General features: G+C 41.6%; 1 protein-coding gene across 1 annotated transcript in view; it reads left to right on the forward strand.

Annotated features, from left to right (window-relative positions):
- The first annotated feature begins 4,541 nt into the window (after positions 1 to 4,541).
- LOC147706762 (uncharacterized) overlaps positions 4,542 to 23,566 on the forward strand; it is a 36,905-nt gene continuing 17,880 nt past the window's right edge. The window contains exons 1-2 of the mRNA XM_086925578.1: positions 4,542 to 6,892; positions 22,803 to 23,164. Coding sequence (XP_086781704.1) covers positions 6,825 to 6,892; positions 22,803 to 23,164 — 430 coding nt within the window. The 5' untranslated portion in view covers positions 4,542 to 6,824. The remainder of the gene's footprint in view (positions 6,893 to 22,802; positions 23,165 to 23,566) is intronic.

Consider the following 23,566-nt stretch of genomic DNA (forward strand, 5'->3'; position numbering starts at 1 on the left):
GTTATTAAAAAATTAAATAATTTTGCCTCTGATTCAGAAAGGGGATGAGTTAAGACAGTCGATTTACAAATTAATAAAGTAAAGGAAATATCATCTTGTAAAGGTAAAATTTTCAAAATTACATTCCATACTTCCAACCAAAATTTAGTAATAACTGGGCACTCAAATAGCATATGGCGAAGTGAACCAGGGCTAGCATTGCAGTGCCAACAAACATCAGACAGTAACAGCTTTGCACGAAATAGGCGGGATGGAGTCCATAAAGTGTTAAATAAAATATAAGCATTGGTTTGATAAAGGGACACCGGGAGCCAGCCATAGATACTGTCCAACCATATAGAAGCCCATGTGTCATCTGATAGGGAGATGGCAAGCTCATTGTTCCAGAACGATGAAATAATCTGAACATTAGAGCCGTGTGAGGTGGAAAGTTTTTTATAAAAAAAAGAGGCAGCTTTAGGGGACGATGTTACAGCTGTGAGGTAAATTAATATGTCATTTGTGGCGGAAGAGGGAATACCATTGGGGAAGGAATCCAAAATAGAGTTACACAAAAATTGATATTTTAAAAGGTCAGTAGCTGGGATACCAAACTTTAACTGTAACTGTTCAAAAGGAATAAAAGCAGAACCATTAAAGACATCTTTAAGATATAAAATTCCTTTTGAAATCCAAGAGGACCAGAAGGAAATGTTTTTGTTCAATTTAAGTAGTGCACTGTGCCATAAAGACAAGTGGACTGTGGAAAGTAGGGGTAGTTCAAAATTAGAATCTAAATCATTAATTATCAATCTGGAGGACTTAATAATAGAAGAAAGATGAACAACCTTCGCCGTGGAGGACATTGTCAGCAAGGAAGGTAAAGAAAAGGGCCGTACAATGGATGCTTCAATATCCAACCAAATTGGAGGTTTTACCATATGTGAAGTATGAAACCAAAGGGCACTCTGTTTTAAGATAAACGCTTTATGATAAAGGCGAAAGTCTGGCAGGGAAAAACCAGCCTGGGTCTTGGGTATTTTTAACTTTTTGTAAGCAATACGAGGGACTTTGTTAGACAAAAGGAATTTAGATAAGAGTGTATCAACAGTTTTATAAAAACTGAGAGGAAATTGGGCGGGAATCATAGTTAAAGAGTAAAAAACTTTAGGCGCTATATTCATTTTTATAGACTCCATTCTCCCCTTCTAAGTAAGATGGAGGGCAGACCACTTGGACGTTTTGTTTTTAATGTAATTAATTATGAACTCAGAATTAAGTTTTAATGTAGCAGGCAGTGATGAAGCAAATTGAATACCCAAATATTTAATTTTGGTAGGTTGCCAAAGAATATCATTATTCGGGAGCATCTCTGAGGTACAAAACATGTTTAAAGGAAAAAACTCAGTCTTGTTGACATTCAATTTGTAACCTGAAACCAAAGAGTATTGAGCAATAATATCTAATAGGGAAGGAACAGAAGAAAGAGGGTTATTAATAAATAATAAAACATCGTCTGCATAGGCTAAGGTTTTAACAGTTACATCATTGATCGTAATACCCTGAATGTCATCACAAAGGCGAATATAATTAAGAAAAGGTTCAATGCCTAAAAGAAATAACAGTGGAGAAAGGGGGCAACCTTGCCTAGTTCCTCTAAAAAGAGGAAATTGACTAGAAATTTGACCATTAATGAACAAACGAGCAGTAGGGGCAAAATATAAAGCAGAAATCATACGAATAAAAGGGGTACCAAAATCAAAGGACAATAGAGTTTTAAATAAAAATTGCCAGTGAATCTTATCAAATGCTTTTTCAGCATCTAAGGCCATCACTCCCGCAGGAGAGGTCAGGTGAGAACTTTGTTCAATAATGTGTAATAGATTCCTAGTATTATTAGCAGAATATCTATTTTTCATGAAACCAGATTGATCTGGGTGAATAATGGAATGTAGTACAGGAGCTAATCTAGTAGCAAGGATTTTCGCATAAAGCTTACAATCTTGGTTTATTAGGGAAATGGGGCGATAATTAGAGACTAAGGTAGGATCTTTATCAGGCTTGGGTAAAACAATGATTAAGGCGTCTGTAAAAGAGCCTGAGATAGTACCAGAGGAGCCAAAATGAGAGAAAAGGGTATCCAAATAAGGGAGGAGATGAGATTGAAATTCTTTGTAAAATTCTGCTGGGATACCATCCGGACCTGGGGATTTATTCTTGGGAAGTGACTTGATGGCAAGCAAAATTTCTTCAGGTGTAATTGGTGAATCCAGACCTGTCCTATCTGATAAGGAAATATAGGGTAAATTGCACTTATTTAAAAAAGAATCAATTAAAGATTCAGGGCAAGTGTCAGGTTTACTATAAAGGGTAGAATAAAAACGTAAAAATTCTTGCACAATATCATTATGAGAAATAGCCACTTTGCCTTGGGATCCTCGTATGGAGGTAATCTGAGTCTTATCTCTTTTAATTCGTAAGTAATTAGCAAGGAGTTTTCCCGATTTATTGATATTAAAACGAAATTTAGCATTGGACTTTGAAAGTTTAACTCCTGTGCTTTGACTAAGGATGGCATTGAATTCATATCGGAGCTTTTGAAGTGTAAGTTTGTACTGGGGGTCATTAGAAGAGATAAACAAACGCTCGAATTTAGCAATTTGCTTTTCCAAATGCTTAATATTAGCGTTAAATTGTTTGTTCTCATGAGCCATAACAGAAATAGTGGTACCTCTGATATAAGCCTTAAATGCATCCCATCTGGTGACAATTGATGTGGAATCCTCAGGGTTGAACAAAAAATAGTCTTGTATGGCTTGTAATAGTTTAGGTTTATGCTTATCATTAAGGACAATGCTCGAGTTCTTACGCCATCTATTTTGTTTAGTAAACGTAGAGGAGATATTTAAGACAAATGAGATTAAAGCATGGTCTGAAATGTCTATATTGCCTATAACAGGATTTGTAGTTGACTGAAGTAGGGAAGGTGAAATCAAAAAGTAATCAATCCTTGAATGAGAATTATGGGGATTAGAGAAAAAAGAAAACCATTTTTCAGTGGGAAAGTGTAGTCTCCAAACATCCTCCAGTTTGGTAGTACTAAGGAAAGCTTTGAAAGCATGAAAAACTTTAGGAAGTCTAAACTTGGTAGTAGAAAGTCTATCAAGCAGCGGATCAATGATTACATTAAAATCCCCTCCAACAATCAAAGGAACTTGTCCCAACTTTAGAACTTCTGTAGATAAGTTAGACCAAAACGATGGGTCGTCAGCCGTGGGGCCATATATATTAAGCAAAAAGAAGGTGGAATCATGGATTTTAACTTTAACAACAATAAATCTACCTTCTGTATCCGTAAATTTACTAATAATATGACAGTGCAATCTCTTAGCAAAGAAAATCGCAACCCCATTCTTCTTACCAAGAGCAGGTGAGGAGACAATATTGTCCACCCACTTTTTCTTCATATATTGTAAAATAGTATCATCAACATGTGTTTCTTGAAGAAAACATATATCTGCTTTAGAAGCACCCAAGTAGTCCAAAATTTTTGTTCTTTTAACTGGATGTCGCAGACCTTTAACATTAAGCGAAACAATTTTAACATTATGTGTATCAGCCATAAAGAAGTAAAAAGAGGATGAAGAGAGAAAGTAAAGGATGAGAAGAGAGAGAACAGCCATGGAAGAAAAGTAACTCTACGTAGAAAGCTATAAAAGGCAAGGAAGGACACGAAAGGAAGAAACAGAAAAGGAAGAAAAAGCTACAAACAGGGTACATAAATAAGGACACAGAGACGCACACCCGTTCCACAAGCATGGCCAAAGACCGTTGGAGCCCATGAAGAAAGAAGAATCACCAGGAATGCTCAAACTGAATGCGTTCAGGTAACAGAAGCTTGTGTTTCCATTGATGACGAAGCTTGTTGGTCCAGAAAAAGTCTTAAGTCTTCAGGACGATGAAAAGATTTTGAGAAGGAGTCCTTCCAAACTCGCATTGTTGACGGATCAAATAGACCATATTTAAAACCAAGGCTTTTCAATTGTGGACGCAAAGATGAAAATTCCTTGCGAATAGCAACCGTTTCCTTAGCAAAGTCCTGATGGATAAATATTTTGGAGCCATTTACCAGAAGCGAAGGAATGTCTCTGGCTGCTTTTCTTATGAGGACCAAGTGGTGATGACACAAGACCTTGAAAATCATTTGCCTGGATTTTGTATGGCGTGGATTCCTGTGTGAGGGAATTCTATGCGCTTTGTCCACCTCAAATTTTTCCGGAAATTTGACATTTAGAAGACCAGGCAGCAAAGATTCCAGGTACAGGCGTCAATCAGAACCCTCAACTTCTTCCGGCAAATTGAAAATGCGGAGATTATATTGTCTATTACGGTTTTCCAATTCCAACAGTTGGCTATGCATTGGTACTATCTGAGCCACCAAAGGTGTAAAAGCGCCGAGTTTGGTTTTATTGTCCTGAATTTTAATAGAATTGTCAGAAACTTTCATGGACATAGACGCCATATCTTTGCGAATATTTTTTACTTCGTTAGCAATAGTGTCAGTATTCATGCGCAGCGCTTTAATTTCCTCCAATATCAGATTAAGTGAAGGTTCCGAAGTTTCAACAAGCTTAGATTTATTTGGGGGAGGAGACACCTGCTGCGTCCTTTTGTTGTTAACTGAATTTTTGTTATCCATTTTGAGGTGAAAAAATAACTTTTTGCGTCAGAAAAAATGTAAAAAACAAATTCACCTCAGAATTTTAATAAATATGAGGGAAAAGGGTATTAAAAGCTTCAAAAGTGGTTGAGGAATAGGCAGTTGAAGAGTTAAGGCGAGCCGTGGGAGTGGCTAGGCCCAAGCCAGGCCCTTTCCTCAGAAATGCACCGCCCCCTGTGCTGAGGTAATCGGCATAACAGGAGCAGAGGCTGGGGAGAGGAGCCAGGAAGCAGACAGAGGGACCCCCTTACGGCGAAAACGGCCCGAATTTACAGATAAGGTAGGGGGCCAGTACAGAACGCAAGCGCTGCAAGTAAAGAGCAAACCTTGACGGAGAATCGTCGTTAATTAGCTCATTTGGCTGAGGAAATTACGGAGCTCCGGTGGTGGCGGCCATCTTGTCGACGCGCTCGCGCGACTCTTGTTTCGTTATTTTAGCGGCTTTTTGCTTCATATTTTTGCCGCAAATTCGTCCTCCTGCTCCCGGCCGCCATTTTGTGCCTTCTACCACCTCTCACACATAATTGTCATTCCTCGAAGTCGTTTTTCCAGGAGATTGAATTCCTGTGCTCCCTGAGATGAAATAATTTCAGTGTTCTCTGGTTCTATCCCTTTGGTGGCTTTTCTTTCCCTTATTTTTGCTGTAATTCTTACACCTCATGGTTCTGGCCGCCATTTTGAATTCAACTCTACGCAGTCTCTCAATTTTTGAGGTGCAGATGCTGGATTTCTTCCTTTTTTCGGTACTCAAATTCTGCTTCGCCTTCTCTTCTGAAAGCAACACATGGTCTTTTCCACCAGCTTCTTTTTTCAAATACCTTCCCCTAACTGAACTGCCGCCATTTTGGTTATTTTTCTGTTTTCTTTGCCGACTATTGAACATATGCTCCCTCATGGACTGACGCTTGGTGGCTTTTGCCTTGGTTCATTTATATTTCTTTGATTTCTTATGGGGAGACTTCGCTCTTTGAAACTCTCAACACCTACAAAAGTACCTACCTGCTCAGATTCTGACTCGACCTTACACGACATGGAGGATGTTACTAAGTCCAAACCTGATATGGCAACTGGGACAATCCCTAAATCACATAATGGTGGTAAACTTCCCACTAACTCAACCTCAACTAAACGCCTGAAGAAAGATCCTCCCTCACCAAGTGAAACCTCCTCCTCCTCGTCAATGGATCTTATTTTAGAGGAGATGCGAGCAATTAAACCATTCATGGATCTCACCACCAAGGCCCTCCAAACTATGCAGGACAAATGGTCCTCCCTAGAATCTCGAGTCCTAATCATAGAGCAGTCAACTGAGTCTCTCCAAACTTTCTGTTCCTGTATTCCATCCATGCAAGCTGATATACTTCAACTTAAAAGACAGGCGGAGGAATTGGAAAATAGAAATTGTAGGAACAACCTACACTTGTACGGCCTTCCTGAAATTTCGGAGGGGTCCAATCCCACAGCTTTCTTCCAATCTTTTCTCCCCAAAATTTTGTACCCTGCTCTTTCTTCCATCAATATTCAAAGAGCTCATCGCCTTGGCCCCAAGACTTCCTCCAAGCCTCTAGGTGTTATAATGCTATTTCTTCAATATACGGATATCCTTCAGGTTCTTTCAGCTGCAAAAGCCAAAAAACACATTTTATGGGAAGGTCACCGTCTCTTTCTATCACAAGATGTAGCTAAAGTAACCGCAGATAGTTGGAAGAAATTTCTGGATATGCGTCCTCAACTGAGAGCACCCATGACTTTTCAAAGTTACTTACAAGGAAAAGACTACCACTTTTGACGACCCTGCAATGCTGCAGGAATTTCTTCGCCATCATGGAGCAGACGTCATGGACACTTCCAGAATTGTTTAATGGATTGTTCTCCGTACCAATGTGACCTTGCTGTCGCTGTTCATTTTTGTTGACTTTTGTTGTCTTGTTCCTAGGCGTTGTTGTTTATCTCTTATGCTTCCGCATTCTCCCCTAAAAAATATTGTCCTGACCTCATATTTTTCCCTTTCGTATAACGTTTTCTCCCTTTTTTTATCTTTCAGATAACCTCTCCCCCCTTTTCTCTATTCTGATTGTGTCGCACTGTCTTTGTGAAATACTTGAAGTTCCTATGGCGGGGGTTGATGTTCGTTCTCGCTGTTGTCGTCGCCGTCTCTCGACCCCGTCACTTCCCCATTGTTCGCTTGTTTTCGTAAGTATGCTCTACAGTCGTCTGTTTTGGACCTGTACTGTCTTCTTGCTCTTTACATCTTTCTCTTCTTTTCTTCCTATGCTATTGCTTTTCCCTTCCTTGTCTCTTCATTCTCATCATCTTCATCTTCATTTTCATTTTCGTCCTTTCTTTATTCCTCTTTTTTCTGTCCTCTTTATTTATTTGCTCTCTTTCCTACTATCTCTTCTTTTATTCTTTCTTCTTGTTGTACATTTTTCCTTTTCAATTTTGAACAAGCATATCATTGTTGTATACTTTTTCACTGAATTACCTTCTGGGTTACTATTTGGAATGTTAAGGGTTTAACTAACCTGATTAAAAGGCAATGAGTATTAACCCACCCTGCCAGGCTTAAAACTGATGTCGCCCTTCTTCAAGAATCTCATCTCTAAGATGCAGAAGCCTCAAAGCTTAAACGTTGTTGGGTGGGACATGTCTTTCATTCTCCTGCTGTGGGCAAGAAAAATGGAGTTGTGATTTTGTTTCATAAAAAGTTAAATGCTTCCATGGTTTCTCATGATTGTGATGCCAATGAGAGCTGGGTAATTGTTAATCTGCTTGTTGATAAAATTCCTATTGTTATTTTCATTGTTTATGCCCCTACTGGTATAGATAAATAATTTTGGCCTTCCATCGCTGACAAATTAACCACACTTAATGAAGTTTATATTATATTGGGTGGTGACTGCAATCAAATCTATGACCCCATTCTTGACAGGAATTCCAAAGCAAAATGTTCCCCGTCTAAGATGCACTCCCAGTGCACCAACGCCATTCATCATAATGCATTGGTTGATATCTGGAGACGATGTAATCAGGATCTTAGAGAATATAGTTTCTATTCCCCATCCCACCATTCACAATCTCGCATTGACTATATTTTCCTTAGCAAATCTCTCGCTCAGCATGCCATACACTCTGATATTGGCTCAATTTTAATTTCAGTTCATGCTCCTGTCCTTGTAGATATTGATCTCATTCCCTTTTCCCCTCACTCTGGCAGATGGAGATTCAATAATTCCTTACTTCTTTTACTACTGAATTCTTTTCTCTAAACCAAACTCCTGATATCCCTTATGTCACAGTATGGGACTCTTTCAAAGCAGCTTCTAGAGGTTTCATCATAAATTTTGTCTCACAAAAGAAAAAAATAATGGAAGCCAAATCTGCTAAAATTCTCACAAAAATTAAACAATTGGAACTTCTTTACCATTCCTCTAACTCAGAATCCTCCCTCAAAGACCTTATCGATGCTAAAATCTCATTCAATAAATTTACTACTGACGCCACCTCCAATCTCTCATTAAAATGTAATTCACGTTATTATGGTGGTCAGAACAAAATGGGGAAATTGCTTGCCAACTACCTGAAGGTTCGGAAAGAACGTACTAAGATTGAATCTATCCGCTCTTCCTCCGGGGAGTCTCTCTTCAAAGACAAAGACATTCTAAGCGAATTTGTCACATTTTATAAAACCCTTTACACGCCTGAAACCATCCCTACCTCAGAAGATCTTCTTTCCTATTTTCATTCTATTCCTCCTCCTCCTTCTACCCATATTAATTTTCAATCTTTAGAACACGATGTCTCTCTTACAGAAATTTCCCACGATGTTTCAAAGCTACATCAATGTAAGGCCCATGGTCCCGATGGCTTCACCATTGAATTCTACAATCATTTTGCTTCTCTTCTTCTACCAAAACTTTCACTTCTATTTTAATCTTTTCTTTATGCGGGTTTGTCTAGCGGCTCATTTCAACAAGCTTTAATTTGTTTGATCCCTAAAGAAGATAAAGACCACTCTTAATGTAAGAATTATCGGCCCATTTCCTTGGTCAACACCGATTACAAAATTTTGGCCAAGATCTTGGCTCTCAGATTTCCTATTTAAAAAAAACCTGGGGCGGATCCTTCAGATCCAGCCAACTACCGCCCCATCTCTCTTCTGCCCTTCCTGGCAAAGGTACTGGAACGTCATGTTGTCAGAACCTTGAGTGCGTTTGTGGAAAGAAATAGTGTCTTGTCTCCCAGGCAGGCTGGATTCCGCCCTGCACATTCAACTGAGTCGGTAATTATATCTGTTCTGGATAAACTCCGAGAGGGGATGGATACTAGTCAGCCCCAGGCCCTGGTCCTCCTTGATCTTTCTGCCGCATTCGACACGGTGGACCATACCATCTTACTTTCACGTGTCGAGGCGGCGGGAATCGGAGGGACAGCCCTGTTATGGCTATCCTCCTTCTTGAGTGGTCGCACCCAGGCGGTTCGCCTGGGTGAGTATTCAGCTGACTTTCGGCCTATCCAGTGCGGGGTCCCCCAAGGATCCTCTTTGTCCCCTCTCTTATTCAACCTTTACATTGCCCCCCTTATCTTTGCTTTAGAGCAGCTGGAGGTCTCTGTGTACAACTACGCAGACGATCTCCAGCTTATCTTTTCTCTATCTTCCTCCTCCGAGTCAATATCTAATTTTCAGTCCATCATGACTTTTATCCAGGACTGGATGAACTTCAACCACCTGAAACTCAATCCGGACAAAACGGAATTGGTGTTGACAGGTGGTTGCTCCAGTCCCTGATCCTCTTCTTTTTGGCCCCCTTCCTTAGGTTCCCCACCCACTCCAGTCTCCTCCATCAAGACTCTTGGGTTCAAAATTAATAATCAACTTTCCCTCCACTCTCAAGTCAGTGCCGTCGTATCCTCAGCCTTCCTCTCCCTCAGGACAATACGTAAAGTCTCACGATTGTTCTCTTCAGCTGCCCTCAAACTAATACTTCTGGCCATGGTAACGTCTCGCCTGGACTATGGCAATGCCCTTTATCACGGCATGCCTGCGTACCTCGTGAGGCGTCTCCAATTGGTTCAAAACCAAGCAGCTCGGCTGGTCTTTAACCTACCTAAATCACAGCACGTCACACCCCTTCTCATTTCCCTTCACTGGCTCCCTGTCCGGCAGCGTGCCCTGTTCAAACTTGGCTTTACCATCTTTAAAGCCCGGACTGGCTCTGCCCCATCTTTCATTAATACAGCCATTCAAGACTACACTCCACCGAGAGAACTTCGATCTGCTACCCATCATCTCCTTGTGGTCCCCCGCTTCAAACGGAAAAAGTGGGGAGGTTCCAAATTCTCTACCACGGCTCCCGCATTTTGGAATTCTCTCCCACTCCATTTGAGATCTTGCTCCCAGTACCCCCTGTTCCGTAAAGGCCTCAAAACCTTTCTTTTCACCCAAGCCTTCCCCTCTTAAATGGCCGTATCCCTCAACTTTTCTGCCCCCTGAGTAGCAGTAGCCACACAGCGCCAAGAAACCGCTAGGTGTATGCCCGCTTTACAAAATACTTAAACTCAAACTCAAACTCAGAATGGATCCCTTCTTACCCGACTTAATCGGTCCTGAACAGTCGGGTTTCGTTAAAGGTCGCCTTTCTTCTGACACCTCACATGTCATTTTTGACATTCTTAGGCTTCTTCCCTAGATGTTCCTTTAGCTGCTATCTCTTTAGACGCTGAAAAAGCTTTTGACAGGATTAGTTGGGATTTCATGTTCCATGCTCTTAAATGGGCGGGATTTCCACCCATATTTATATCAATTATTTCCTTACTTTATTCTGGCCCTCAAGCTTCAATTTTGGTTAATGGAACGATTTCAGATTATTTTGATCTCCAGCGGGGCGTTTGTCAAGGATGTCCATTATCTCCTCTATTGTTTGTTATAGCCCTGGAACCTTTTCTGACCAAAATTCGTCAAGACAATTCTATTTCTTGTTTTCTATATGGCTCCCAACAAGTTAAACTTTCGGTTTACGCTGATGATATTATTTTCTATTGTTCAGATCCTCTTTCTTCGCTTCCTGCTTTTTTTCATCGGGTTTCCTCTTTTTCCGCTGTATCTGGTTATCGTGTTAATGCTGACAAGTGTGAAATCTTGCTCCTTAATCCTCTCTGTCAAAAACATCTCTTTGACCAATCTGGTTTTTCGTGGCAACCATCCAAGATTAAATATCTAGGCGTTTGGTTTGCCCTCCTCCTGTCTAACACTCTTAGAATAAACTTTTACTGTATTTCAAAGATTTTGGATGCTGCCATCACCCGTTGGAACCCTCTCTTCTTGTCATGGTGGGGCGACTCAATTCAATAAAAATTATGTTATCACCACTTATACTTTATACCATCTCTATGATTCCCATTCATATTCCTGATTACTATTTCCAAAAAATTGATTCCCTTCTGCTAAAGTTCCTATGGAACGGCAAGCTTTCTCGCATTGCTCTTGCTTCTTTACGTAAGGATAAATCCCATGCTGGAGTTCGCTTCCCGGATTTCAGGGCCTACCATCATGCTTTTTCCTTGAAACAAACATCTTGTTGGCTCTCTATCGATCTCCCTTTTTATCCTCCACTTTGGCTGCAAATTGAATCCTTTTTTACTTCTCCCTTTGATTTCCTCGAAATCCTGTCCTTTACGTCTACTTTTACTTGTTTCCGTAATCCCATTCTTTGTCACTCTCGTAAACTCCTTCTTCCTTTCCTATTATCTTCTTATCCTTCTCTTTCTTCAACCCATCTTCAACCTATTTGGTATAATAAACTTCTCAAACTTCGAAATTGCTCCTTTTTCTGGAAAACTTGGCGCTCCCGTGGTATACGATGGATCTCTCAACTCCTTTCACATGATCATCCCCTTTCCTTTTCAGAACTTCAATCTCAATTCTCCTTACCATCTAGTTCTCGTACTCAATACAATTTGCTACTACCTGTTGTTACTCAATATCTACAATCCTTACCAAATTCTAGTCATATCCCTCTTGCTCATCGTTCTATTTCTTCTGCATTAGATTCTTCTTCTCCTTCTGCTCTTTCTTTTATAAGTCTTTCTTCCTCTCATTAGATAGACCTAAGTCTAAGACTGAGCTAGCTTGGGAACGTGATTTTCAACAAGAATGGTCGGTCCCTGTTTGGGATAAGATTTGGTCTAAACTTCATTAAACCTCTAGAGCTGCTAACACTACTCAAACTCTCTATTTCATTTATGATCGAACTTTATTTACCCCGATAACTCTCTCCACTTTCTCCTCAGACACTCCTTCTACAAGTTGGTCTTGCCCTTGTCCATCTGCTGATTTGAAACATATGTTATTCGAATGTCCCCCTATACTCCAATTTTGGAGAGTGGTCTGGCTCCAACTCCAAAAAATCTTTCATTTCCAAATCCCCTTCTCACCTATACACATTTTTCTGGGTTCATTATCTCCTACTCTCCCCCAATCTTCTCACCATCATTTGCTCATAGATCTTTTACTAGCAATTGCAGTTCACCTAATCACCACTGATTGGAAACAAGCTACTAATGTTACTTTTTGTGTATGGTGGAATGCGGTTTGCTTTCATCATCGTCTCGATACCAACTATGTTACCCCCATCTCTCTAGCGATTAAAAGAGACCTTCCCTGGCTCCCTTTGGTGAATTACCTGTCTTCATCTGCCCCCTCTACCATTACTTCCAATGTCAGATCAGTTGAAGTACAAAAACCATTGTGATTTACCGTTGCCTTTTTCCTCCTTATTATTATTCATTGAATGTTTTTCTTAATAGTGTTTGTGATATATTGCATGGTTTTGTTGGTTCTTCAATTATTGATATGCTTATGTTGTTTCCTATTTGCATATATTTTCCTTGATTGCATTTGGTATTTTTCTCTTTGTAATTTGTAACATCATAATCTTCTTCACATTGTTTACCTCATTCATTTATTATTTTATCTGTTTCTTCTTTTATGTTTTATGCTTTTGTAATGTGTTTTCTCTTTAATTTTTAATAAACTCAAACTTTAAAAAAAAAACACCCATAATAGGGTGCAGTGTGTCCCTGATACCCTCTTGCCATGGAGCCCCTGTAGTGACAGCAACACCCCTGATCCCTAGGAAGAGTCATTTATTATGTGTATTGAGATCCATTGAGATTCGCCAAACGTCCCTATGCAAAGTTATCCAGGATCCCTATTAAGAGTTATCTATGAGCCTAAGACAAGTGATCATAGATGCTTATAAAGAGTTATCGGTGATACCCGGCTCAATAACAAGTTATCTATAGCCCCCCACAAGGAGTTATCTGCAAACCCTGGAGAAACACAAGCAAAAGTTCAGACTCAAAACCTCTGTCACTTACTGCACATATATGTTGTGGCCAGATGATGCCTTTAATTCTAGGATCAGCTTAATTCTTTATAATGAGCTAGCATTGAGCAGCTGAGGGTTATTATGCTATTTTCGATGACATTGTTGAGAAAGTTAAAAGCATGAGAGCTTTCTGTTCCCCAGATAATTCCTACTCAGACAGCATCTGTAAGCAAGACACCAGTGTCCTTACTCTGGTTACCTCAGGAAGATTATTACTTTCCTGCTTTGTGGCACAAGTATTGGTTGAGTGGAAAGATTCAGTAGTTCCTTCCTTCAAAAAACAAATTAGATATAGGATTCTTCCAATGCTATTTATGTGGTAAGATTGTGAGGTTGCGGTTGTCACTCTGAGTGACTTGTTTCAGGAGGATCTTCAGAGTTTTGTATGCAATGAAGTCCAGAGACAGAGGTATTAAATGTGAAGGAACACCGTCAGCAATTGAGGGATGGAGACAGACCAGCAGCCTTGTTCCTCTTGGATTTGTCAGTGACAACATTCTTCTGAGTTCTCTCAACCACAATCGACAAATTTAGCGAAGTGTTTCATCCCTTATTTCAGTCCACTTGAAGATCAGATGGCATCGAAAATATGTCTCATGATCCTCTGCAACCTTCTAACTTGACTGTGATGTTCTGTAAGGACTGCCCAAACTGGTTCTTGTGTGCCCCAAGACTAATGTGGTGAATACTGGTGGGCGGAATTTGCATAGTCGTGCTACGCAAAGTTCCGCGAAACAGTAAAAAATCTCTGTGAGCACGCAAAAGTTCTACGAACATGCGGAATTGCTTGTTCCGCCCGTTCGCGATGCTTTTTTCCTGTTTGCGAACGCTGTTTGCATGCTCGGGGAGAAATATCTTGCAAACACACATTTTGAAAGCGTGAACAAGCAAAAAATTCCCCAAAGCCCGGATAGCAGAATTTTTGGCAATTTCACGTTCTCTGCAGAACGCATAATTACCCAAATTATGCAAATTACGCAAGAGGAATGGAATTTACCGCCCAGGCCTAGTGGTGAACCAGTGAGATCTGTGTAATCAACCATGTGCCAAAGATTCACAGATCTGCGGCGAGTATGACGACCAACAGGTGAGAGTGACTATCCCGGGCAAACTACAGAGCTGGATACAGGGCAGCTAACTCTGAACCTGAGAACCTGAGTCCTGGCCTTTGGGCTGTGAGAAGTTCAACAGTGAAGCTTCCCTCGCAGAGTCTGGTCTTCTCACCTGTGCCGACCATAAGAAAAAAACTTTACGTGAAATGCCAGGAATCAGTGCTCTGTAGTGGAACACAACAAAATGTATGTGTCATCTCAAAGATTGGACAACCTACCTCTGCCTGCTAAGCACAAGAGGTAGCGAGTCCCGCAAAGCTCTGTTTTAGAAACATATATACCATGTTATGTAAGTACCCCTCTAAAATTTCAGCTGATTCAGAACAAGTCTTAATATCTGTGCTGGGTCTAAGTATATTTGATTATCTATGATTAAATCTCGCTGTTTTCTGTTACACAGATTTTTACAAATAAATACAGGGAGAAAAACATTTATTTCCTTGTCTGTATTTATTTTTAAATGTGGATAAAAATGGAAATTGGGTTTCTTTTTGAGTGATTCTAAATACTCACTGCCATGACTGCCAGGCCAATAGCTGCACGGATTGATAAGTAAGGGGGTTAAAAAAGGGAAAGGAAGTTTAGTAAAAGCTTAAACAGCAGAAGATATGCACAAGGTTGATACTGAAATGTGCATATTTTCATATAAGTGCACTGATTTTCTTCTGCAGATGTTCAGATCACTGAAACCCAGCAGGCATTCAAGCATGAGGGCTTATTTATCGGTTAACTAAATGAGGAACTGTACCAGTTTCGGCTTCATTTTGTTCATAAAATCTAAAATAAATGTGGACAAATGCAGATAAAATTAGCAATAAATAAATAAGGATAAATACAGACGAAAGTCTGAATAAAATAAGATAGGGAGCCTTATCTATGATGCGTAATGGTCACTGAAACGGCTACCAATACAAGAACAAATTCATGCTCATGTCGGACTCGTATCTAACACCTGTAAGGTCTTCCATCACATAGTTTTGACTCCTAACTCTGGTCTAGTTTTGACGGAATTACCATTACTTCATGATAAAAAGACATTCATGGAAGGAAGGTTGAAAATGTGGATATCCCGTCTTTGGAACAGACTCAGTAAATCTCAGAAAGATTCAATCCTTTTAATTTTTAAGGACACTGCTCAAAAAATGAATTATTCATGCACAGATATTTTTATTTCTTGCACTTTGTCTTTTAAAGGTGTGTTTACTGTGCAGTTAAATTAAAACTTTCATATGCATCTAAATTCTCTTGAAATTAATTCTTACCGCTCATATAGTTTAGACATAAAATTAATGATCACATTACAATTTGCTTTACCTTTAACAATCATGCTATAAAAAGAGGATGGAGGCACTCTCGATGAGCTCTCCTCTTCAAACAAAGTACCATATTTATTTTCCACTCTCGAAAAACAATGCTCATTACAATCATCCGAAAGTAGGAAGGACCATATTTCTTCAGATATTAGATTTTATTGTTTGAATTATTTTATTTGCAGGATCTACTTCCCAATGGAACATTTATAAGAATAGTTAAATATTGATAAAATAAAAGTATTTTAGGAGAGAGTTCATCTCCATCCTTGGTCATGCTGTCTCTAGAGAGAACATAAGAAAAGCAGAACCCTGGAATTCTGAAGGCTTTCATGACTTCTCAATATGTTTTAAATCTGTGTACTTCTGGCCTTTCACTTTAGCTGTCAGTCACAGGCAGAGAGGTCTGCAGATGCAGACAGGTGTGCTAACAGACTAAAGTGCCCAATGCACAGTCAACAGGGAGCCTTTGTTTTAGTCACATGTAATCACCACATTTGAGTGGGTGGGGGGTGGCAAAAGGATATGTGAGCAATGACAGTTGAAGTGTTGGGGGCAGGGAGAGCTGACGAGGCATATGTTTGGATGCATGTGAAGTTTGTGATGTCACTGGTGGTATTGTGCAAAGTACCTTTGTGCTTTCACAATATACAGTTGTGATGTAACCACTGCATCTTGTTAGATGCTCACTCGTTGCGGTACTTCTAGCGAAGTCAGGTTTTAGACCAGAAATAGAAGCGAGTCACCTTCTACTGCGGACAACTAGGGATGGGAATGGTGCCTTCTTGGATTTCCTCAACCTCTTTGCATCCCTTGGGAGTGTGGCTGATTTTGAAACGGTGCTTACAATCAGTTTCAAACTGTGGCCCATGCACAATCATCTATATTGACGTGCTTAGGAAATCACTGAACAATCGCTGTCATTAAGTTAAAACATGAGACTTTCTATCCCGACTGGTGGATAAAATGTGAAAGGTGACTCACAGGTCCAAGATGGTGTGGGCTAGTAATCAACATTTGCTGGCATGCTATAATAACACTCAATAAATGATTGTCCAGTCAGTACTTTTTCTTGAGAAAAGGAAAAGCGCATTTATTACACAGACACTACTAAATACTATGCAAAATACCTTGGATTGCTTTATGAACCCATATTTGACCTCAAAGGATTATGACACTCCAAGTTTCAGTGCCCCCCCCCCCGCTCCCTCACGAATACCAGACAACACATCACAATATGAGGAGGGTATCACTTTACATACAACAGGCCTATTGACATTATCCAGAGTTCACCATATCACAAGAAACAAAAAGTACATTTTAAAAACACCATCATTTTGTGTGTAAATGCAATAAACAATATTAGCCAGGTGTAAAGGCGATTATTAATTTCAATAAAGCATAATCGACCTTGGTCACAAACCACTGTCAACCAGGCGCGGCCGGCACAGTTAAGAGCAGAGGGGTGGAAGTCAACGGATGACGGGATAGGAAAAATTAAATAAAGAAAATCACTTACCTTGTATGTAAGATAAGTGGCTTAATTTTTTATTTTTATTTGACCTATCCTGTCATCTGTTGACTCCCGCTCACCGCTCTTACCACTGCCAGCCGTCGCTGGTTGACAGTAGTTATTGAGCTACTCCCCCCCCACCGCTCTTACCTGTGCCACCGTGCCTGCTGTCAACATTATTATATTATTAAAACATTATATCACAAACATAGCATGCACATTAGTTCTGTGCATACACATTTGGGCCACAAAGACAATTATAAAAAACAGACACTAGACAGCATAGTAGTCCATGAGTTTGTGTCCTTCTTATACAGTTTTAGGCCACATTAAAAAGCATCCAGAGAACCATCCGTTAGAAGAATTGCACTCCTAGCTGTAGAGCAAAAGCTTCAACTTTGGGAATGCTAAATAAATGATAAAAGTCCAAGAGTCGTCTTTGGACCACAGAAAAATGGGTCAGTGTTTAAACTTATTTTGGTGGGAAAGCTGCTGCACTCCTGCAGCCCCCACCCAAGTCTCTCTTTCAGTCATTGGAACACCTGCCTGATTTGGGGCTGCCACAGCGAAGCAAGTTATTCAAATTGTAAAGCCCTGCAGGGCATTAATGGGCACTACCAGTGGAGCAGTGGATAGTTTATAAGCGCCTCTCGTGCTGTGCCAGGGAGAGCCGCTTTCATCTTTCTTATGGTTCATGGCCTTGTGCCTCCTTTTGTTTCTGTTTTTTGTTTTATTGGGAGTGCACCTCCCTCAATTTGTTTGGGGCAGCCGAGAGCCTGCCATTGGCTGCTCCGACAGGCTCCCTGTGAGCGCAGCACCTCCTCTGCTGCCGCAGGAGCCGTCAGCTCTAATATCCTACCTGGTCCTGCCAGTTGGGAGTTTACTTCTTTGGTGGCTGCCCCACTCCCCCCCCAACGGGGAGTGAGGGGACATACCCACCATGCTGGGGGAGTGCAGCAGTGCCCCCCTCCACTCTTCCATTCTCTTTCAAGGGCCCAGAGTTGTTGGCTACCTGGGGGAGGGGGATTTGTGATAGAACTTTCTCAGTTCTGTCAGCTTGCAGGGTCCAGGGGTTGTGATCCTAGAGCTGTAGGGGTGGGGCCCTATGCACGCCCCCTCCCAGAGCTTACTAATTATTAACCAGCCCATGCGCTGACACCCAGGCCCTTGCCCTCCCCGGGGGGTATTTTTAGAAAATGAAGCAGAGCCCCACTTGCTCAATCGCTCAGAAAAAAAGGTCAACATTCACTGTCCTTAAAAAGGCCATACCTTGGGCCACCGTGGGCTGTTTGAGCCAATCCTTAGCTCATTTTATTCCTGGTAGCAATCTCTAGGAGCAGTTTTATCACCTCTAAGCCAGTGTACTTTGCAGGGACCTGGAGCCGCTGGCTCCCTGCACGATTGTATTGCTGGTCTTTGTCTCTGGGCACAGAAGTCCATATATTCCCCCAGCTGGTCCTTAGAGGGCACAAGGGGGCAAGTCTTACTGGCACTTGGAGAGACCCACTGGTCCTGGGGTCGGTTGGGGCAGAATCCTTAGTCATTTTCAGCATCAGGGGTTTGTCCTTCCAGTTGCCCATGGCTGTCTCAGGCCCAGGGTCCAGCATCAAAAAGCACAAACAGCACCAACCACCCATTCGCCACCTTGTAATAGAGTTGTTAAAAGGGGGTGGGTGGTTCTAGAAGCCAGGTACCCCTGGCCAATCCTTAGGGGCCACATCTGAAACACTATCAGGAGATGTTGACAAATGGCTCTATAGCGCCATAAATACCTGCCTCCCCCTCACTCAGAAACAGCCTAAGAACCATCGTAATCCGGCTCCTTGGTTCAGCAAATCCGTAAAAACAGAGAAATCCAAATGCAAGCGCCTAGAACGGAAATGGATGAAAGACTATTCCCCTGACTCCAAAGAGGCCTACAAGATTGCAAAAAAATCCTATCACAATCTATGTGCTACTGCTAGGGCCAGCTTTGTCTCTAAAACTATTTCTGATGCGACAAATTGTTCCAAAACGCTCTTCGGACTGGTCAAAGAGTTGGCTGGCTCCGAGACCACTGCTAAACCACCGCCCCTGAACAGCAACCAGTGCAAAGAGCTTGCACAGTTCTTCACGAAAAAATTGAAACTATCTACCTGGACATAGCCAAATCACACTACGATCGGACCCTACAACCACACTCTTCCACATCCCTCGCCACTACCTGCCCATCTACTACCGACTCTCCTCACACTTACCCCCACATGGACTCCTGGCCACTTCTCAATCTGAACTCTCTGAAAAACATTCTAGGGAAATTAAAATCTGGCTCGCCCAAGGACCCTCTTCCCATCCGTATACTAAAACAACTTGACAACCCCCATTTATCCCTGATACTAAACACCCTTATCACTTCCTTGCTTGAATCCACAGTCCCGGCTCATTAGAAGCACGCCATGGTGACACCTCTCCTGAAAAAGCCTTCAGCTGACCCTAGCGATTTGTCCAACTATCGCCCAATCTCTCTTCTACCAGCTTTCTCCAAGATTCTTGAGAGACACATTCACTTACACCTCTCCCAGTATATTGAATCCAATCCAATTCTTCATTCCTCTCGGTCTGGCTTTAGAACTGGATTATCCACTGAAACTACATTACTGGGAGTAACAGAGAACCTGCGCCAACATCTTGATAGAGGAGACATGGTAGCGCTAATACTGCTCGACCTCAGCGGAGCTTTCGATACAATCTCACACACTATACTCATCAATACACTAAACTCACTGGGCATTCATGGCCGAACACTGAAATAGATTTCCTCATTCCTTGCCCACCGTACCTTTCAAATTTTCTCAACCACATCCAATTCCAAATTTCACTCTTCACCATATGGGGTACCCCAGGGCTCAGTGCTCAGTCCTTTGCTTTTTAACTTGTACATCAGGCCTGTAGCTTACATTGCTGAACAAGCCGGTCCAACCCTATTCACTTACGCAGATGACTCCCAGATCACCTGCTCCCTTTCTAATAGTGATCCCGGTTCCACCTTCCTTCATCAATCAGGTCTAGGAAAACTCGCTACTTGGACGAATGACAACCTCCTAAAACTAAATGGCGGTAAGACTGAGGCCTTAATTCTCGGGAAAAAGAAAGAGCTATGGACCCTGTCTCACTGGCCTGCTGAGATGGGTCCCCTCCCGCTGCCCTCCAGACACGTCCGTAATTTGGGAATTACGATTGATGATGCCTTGACTATGCACCAACAGGTAGTCAAGGTCTCTGCAGTCTGCTTTACAATCTTGCGTTGGCTCAGGAAAATCATCTGGATGCTGCCTAGTGATACCCAAAAATCTGTAGTCCATGCCTTTATTACATCCCAGGTGGACTACAGCAATGTCCTTTACTTGGGCGCTAACAAGGCAGTGACTAGACGACTTCAACTGGTGCAAAACTCTGCCGCAAGACTACTGTGCAAAATTCCCAAAACTGCCCACATCTCCGGACATCTTCGCGACCTACATTGGCTCAGGGTAGAGAGTCATATCAAGTTCAAAACCCTGAGCTATATTTTCAAAATCAAAATGGGCACAGCTCCACAATACCTACAATCCCTTGTACGTCCCTACACTCCCTCTCGCCTCCTCCGATCTACATCGCACGGAAACTTTACTGTACCCAGAATTAAACTCGCCAGGATGGGTGGCAGTTCTTTCTCTTGCCTTGGCCCCACACTGTGGAATTCTCTCCCCCCTGACATCCGCAGAGACACCATCTACATACGCTTTCTCAGAGCCCTTAAGACCTGGCTATTCAACCAATAACTCTATCTGTAGTACCTAGGTTACCAGTTCTCTGACCGTCCAGCACCAGGAAACACGTTGTGGGTAGCTGTCGCGCTCTACAAGCTCAATAAATAAATACATCACCTCTCCACCCCTGTTCCAACCCTCCTGCACATCGTGCTGGGATAGTTTAAGATGATGTCATCCATGAATCATAGGTCACATATGCTCTTGGGTCCCAGCTGGGCCCCTCACTGACATCACTACCAGGACCTTTTCCACCAAAACCTCAAAGAGGAGACCCCTCATATGTTTGCTTCAATTTCTCCTTTGTTCAGTAGGTCTGGGCTATTCCCAGCTTTAGTACAGTGAGACAGGTAATTAACATAACAGATGCAGATTTTTATCCCAACCCCTTTGTCTTCAGGAGCTGAGTGAAGCACCATTAATTACTCTTTCTGTGTGGGGCAGTCTTTGGTCCATGTGCTGGGGAGAAATGTATTTAACTTGGCACAGCAAGATGACAAAATACCTGGGCTCTGATCCTGAGCTGAGGCAGAGAAATATGACAAGTCTGGATGACAAATAAGATGTACATGTATGGGACCTACAAATATAAAATGGGCCCACCTTTTTCACCCTAGTTACATACCTCATGGTACTTTATAGGCCTAAGGGAGGCGAAATGGCACTCTAAGACAGATTTCCCCCTATGTATAATAAAGTGTCACAGCAGACAAAACAGTAAATCATACCAACTTTCCTGGTGAGGGCCTACTAACAATATAAGGTATATCACAGATCAATATCTATCCTTGCAGAGTCCCCACTGCACCTGTGTGCAGTTACTGGGCTGCACACCACAGTAGTCTCACACGAGCAGCCCGCACATGCGTGCTCATGCATGTTCACATGTAACCAGCCAAGTGCCTCTTGTCCTAGCTGTGTCACTGCGGCCTTATCTTGAAAGGCAGACCCTGGCTGTAAACACCCGCAGTCCATTTGCCATGTGATTACCATGGGTGAGATACATTGTGGTGAGACTTACCCACAGTGAAAAGCACAACATCTGGGCAGATTAAATGGGTGGGACCCATTTCACAACAGACTACTAATGTATCATCATCAAAAATATCTAAAATACCCAAATGCTGTAAATAATAATAGAGAAAAAGCAAATATCACCACCCGATAAAACATAATAAATATAAATAAAATATTGATGACCAAAATGATGTTATCCTAACAGAAAAAAAACGAACCACTTCAACAACCGTAAACAACCCTAAATAAATAAAATAATCACAAACTATTTCCACTGCAATAAAACAGGTATAACAAAAAATAAACATATATTAATGTTAATATTTAATAATGAACCTACTGTATACAAAATTAAATAAACATGAAACCATAAAAAATAAATTGACACGCTGATCATAAACGGGGAACACTTCTCAGGCTGCGATATATCGGGCGAAAGCCATCCAGCAACAACTAAAATTTGGAGATAATTGGACTGCAATCATAGAAAAATATACAGCTGAGGACCCCCGTAGAACCCCCATGCGGGTTGGAAGTATCACCGCATACTGATGAAAAAGAACAGATCTGGAAATAGCCTTGAAAAAGTCGTAGGGTTACATTCCCAGATACGACGAAACATGTGTCGGCTGTGTTGAAAATTTCCAGTGAACAAGAATAAAACAGAAATTGAAGAACCAATAACAACTACTTCTCATGATTGTATCAGAATGTGGAAACACTTGTATATATAACATCATTGCAACTTACGTGTGCTAAGGAGTATTATACCTTTCTATCCATCTTACATCTTTGTAATCCTATGTTTTTCTGAACTTTTTTTCTTTTGCTTATTATCTCTCTCTTCAATTTCCTACATCTATATTTTGTGTTTTTTTAAAAACTTTTTGTTACTTTATTACCTACTTTATTTCTTTCGCTCTCTCTCTTATTTTTTTCACACCTATTCTTCTTTCTTTCTTCTTGTGCCCAGGACCATGGCTAAGGGAGGCAACAAGGGCAGGGGGAAGGGCCCAGCACCCCGTACCCGGCTCCCTTGCGGGCGTTGGAGGGGGGAGGAAGTGCAGCCCAGGGAGTTCTTTTCTGCGGTGGAGGTGGCCGCCTTGATAGTTTTTGTACAAGTCCACCTCCCTAAGACAGTGGCAGCAGGTGGGCGGATTTCTTCCGGTTACGGCCTCCGGGAGCGTCGCCAGCTGTGGGAGAAGGTGTGCCGGCGCATGTATAAGGAGTCTGGGGTCCGGCGCACTGACCAGCAAATGACGTACCGGTGGAGTGACATCTTGGACCGGGAGCATGACATGCTCGACCTGCTCGGTGTGGAGATCACTGGCCTTGGTAAGTAGCTATTTAATACCTACTTTTTTTCCTTCTGCTCTGTTATATTGCTAATCTATTTTTTTCCTGAAGAGTACGAATTCTGCTGATTCGATTACATTGGAGGTAAATTAATGTTTAAATAGCTTCTGTCATTGCAGGTGCTCGCCTGGTTATTGGCATTGCTACTATGCTTACTTGTTTGCAACTTTTTAGTCATTTTAGAGCATTACTGCGTAATGCTAGAGACAGTACACTCAAGTCTAGTCCTTCTTTGTACTCCTGCTGCTGCCACTTTGAAGAGGTAGTGGTGGATTGATATGTTGAGTATATTATTTATTACTTGTTATAGGACATTTGTTAGTGGTCTGCAATCATGATGACGGACTGTGTCTGTCATGCGACGTTTCATGCTGCTGAGTG

Source organism: Lissotriton vulgaris, chromosome 6 (genome assembly GCF_964263255.1).
Source record: "Lissotriton vulgaris chromosome 6, aLisVul1.2, whole genome shotgun sequence".
Taxonomy (NCBI): Eukaryota; Metazoa; Chordata; class Amphibia; order Caudata; family Salamandridae; genus Lissotriton; species Lissotriton vulgaris.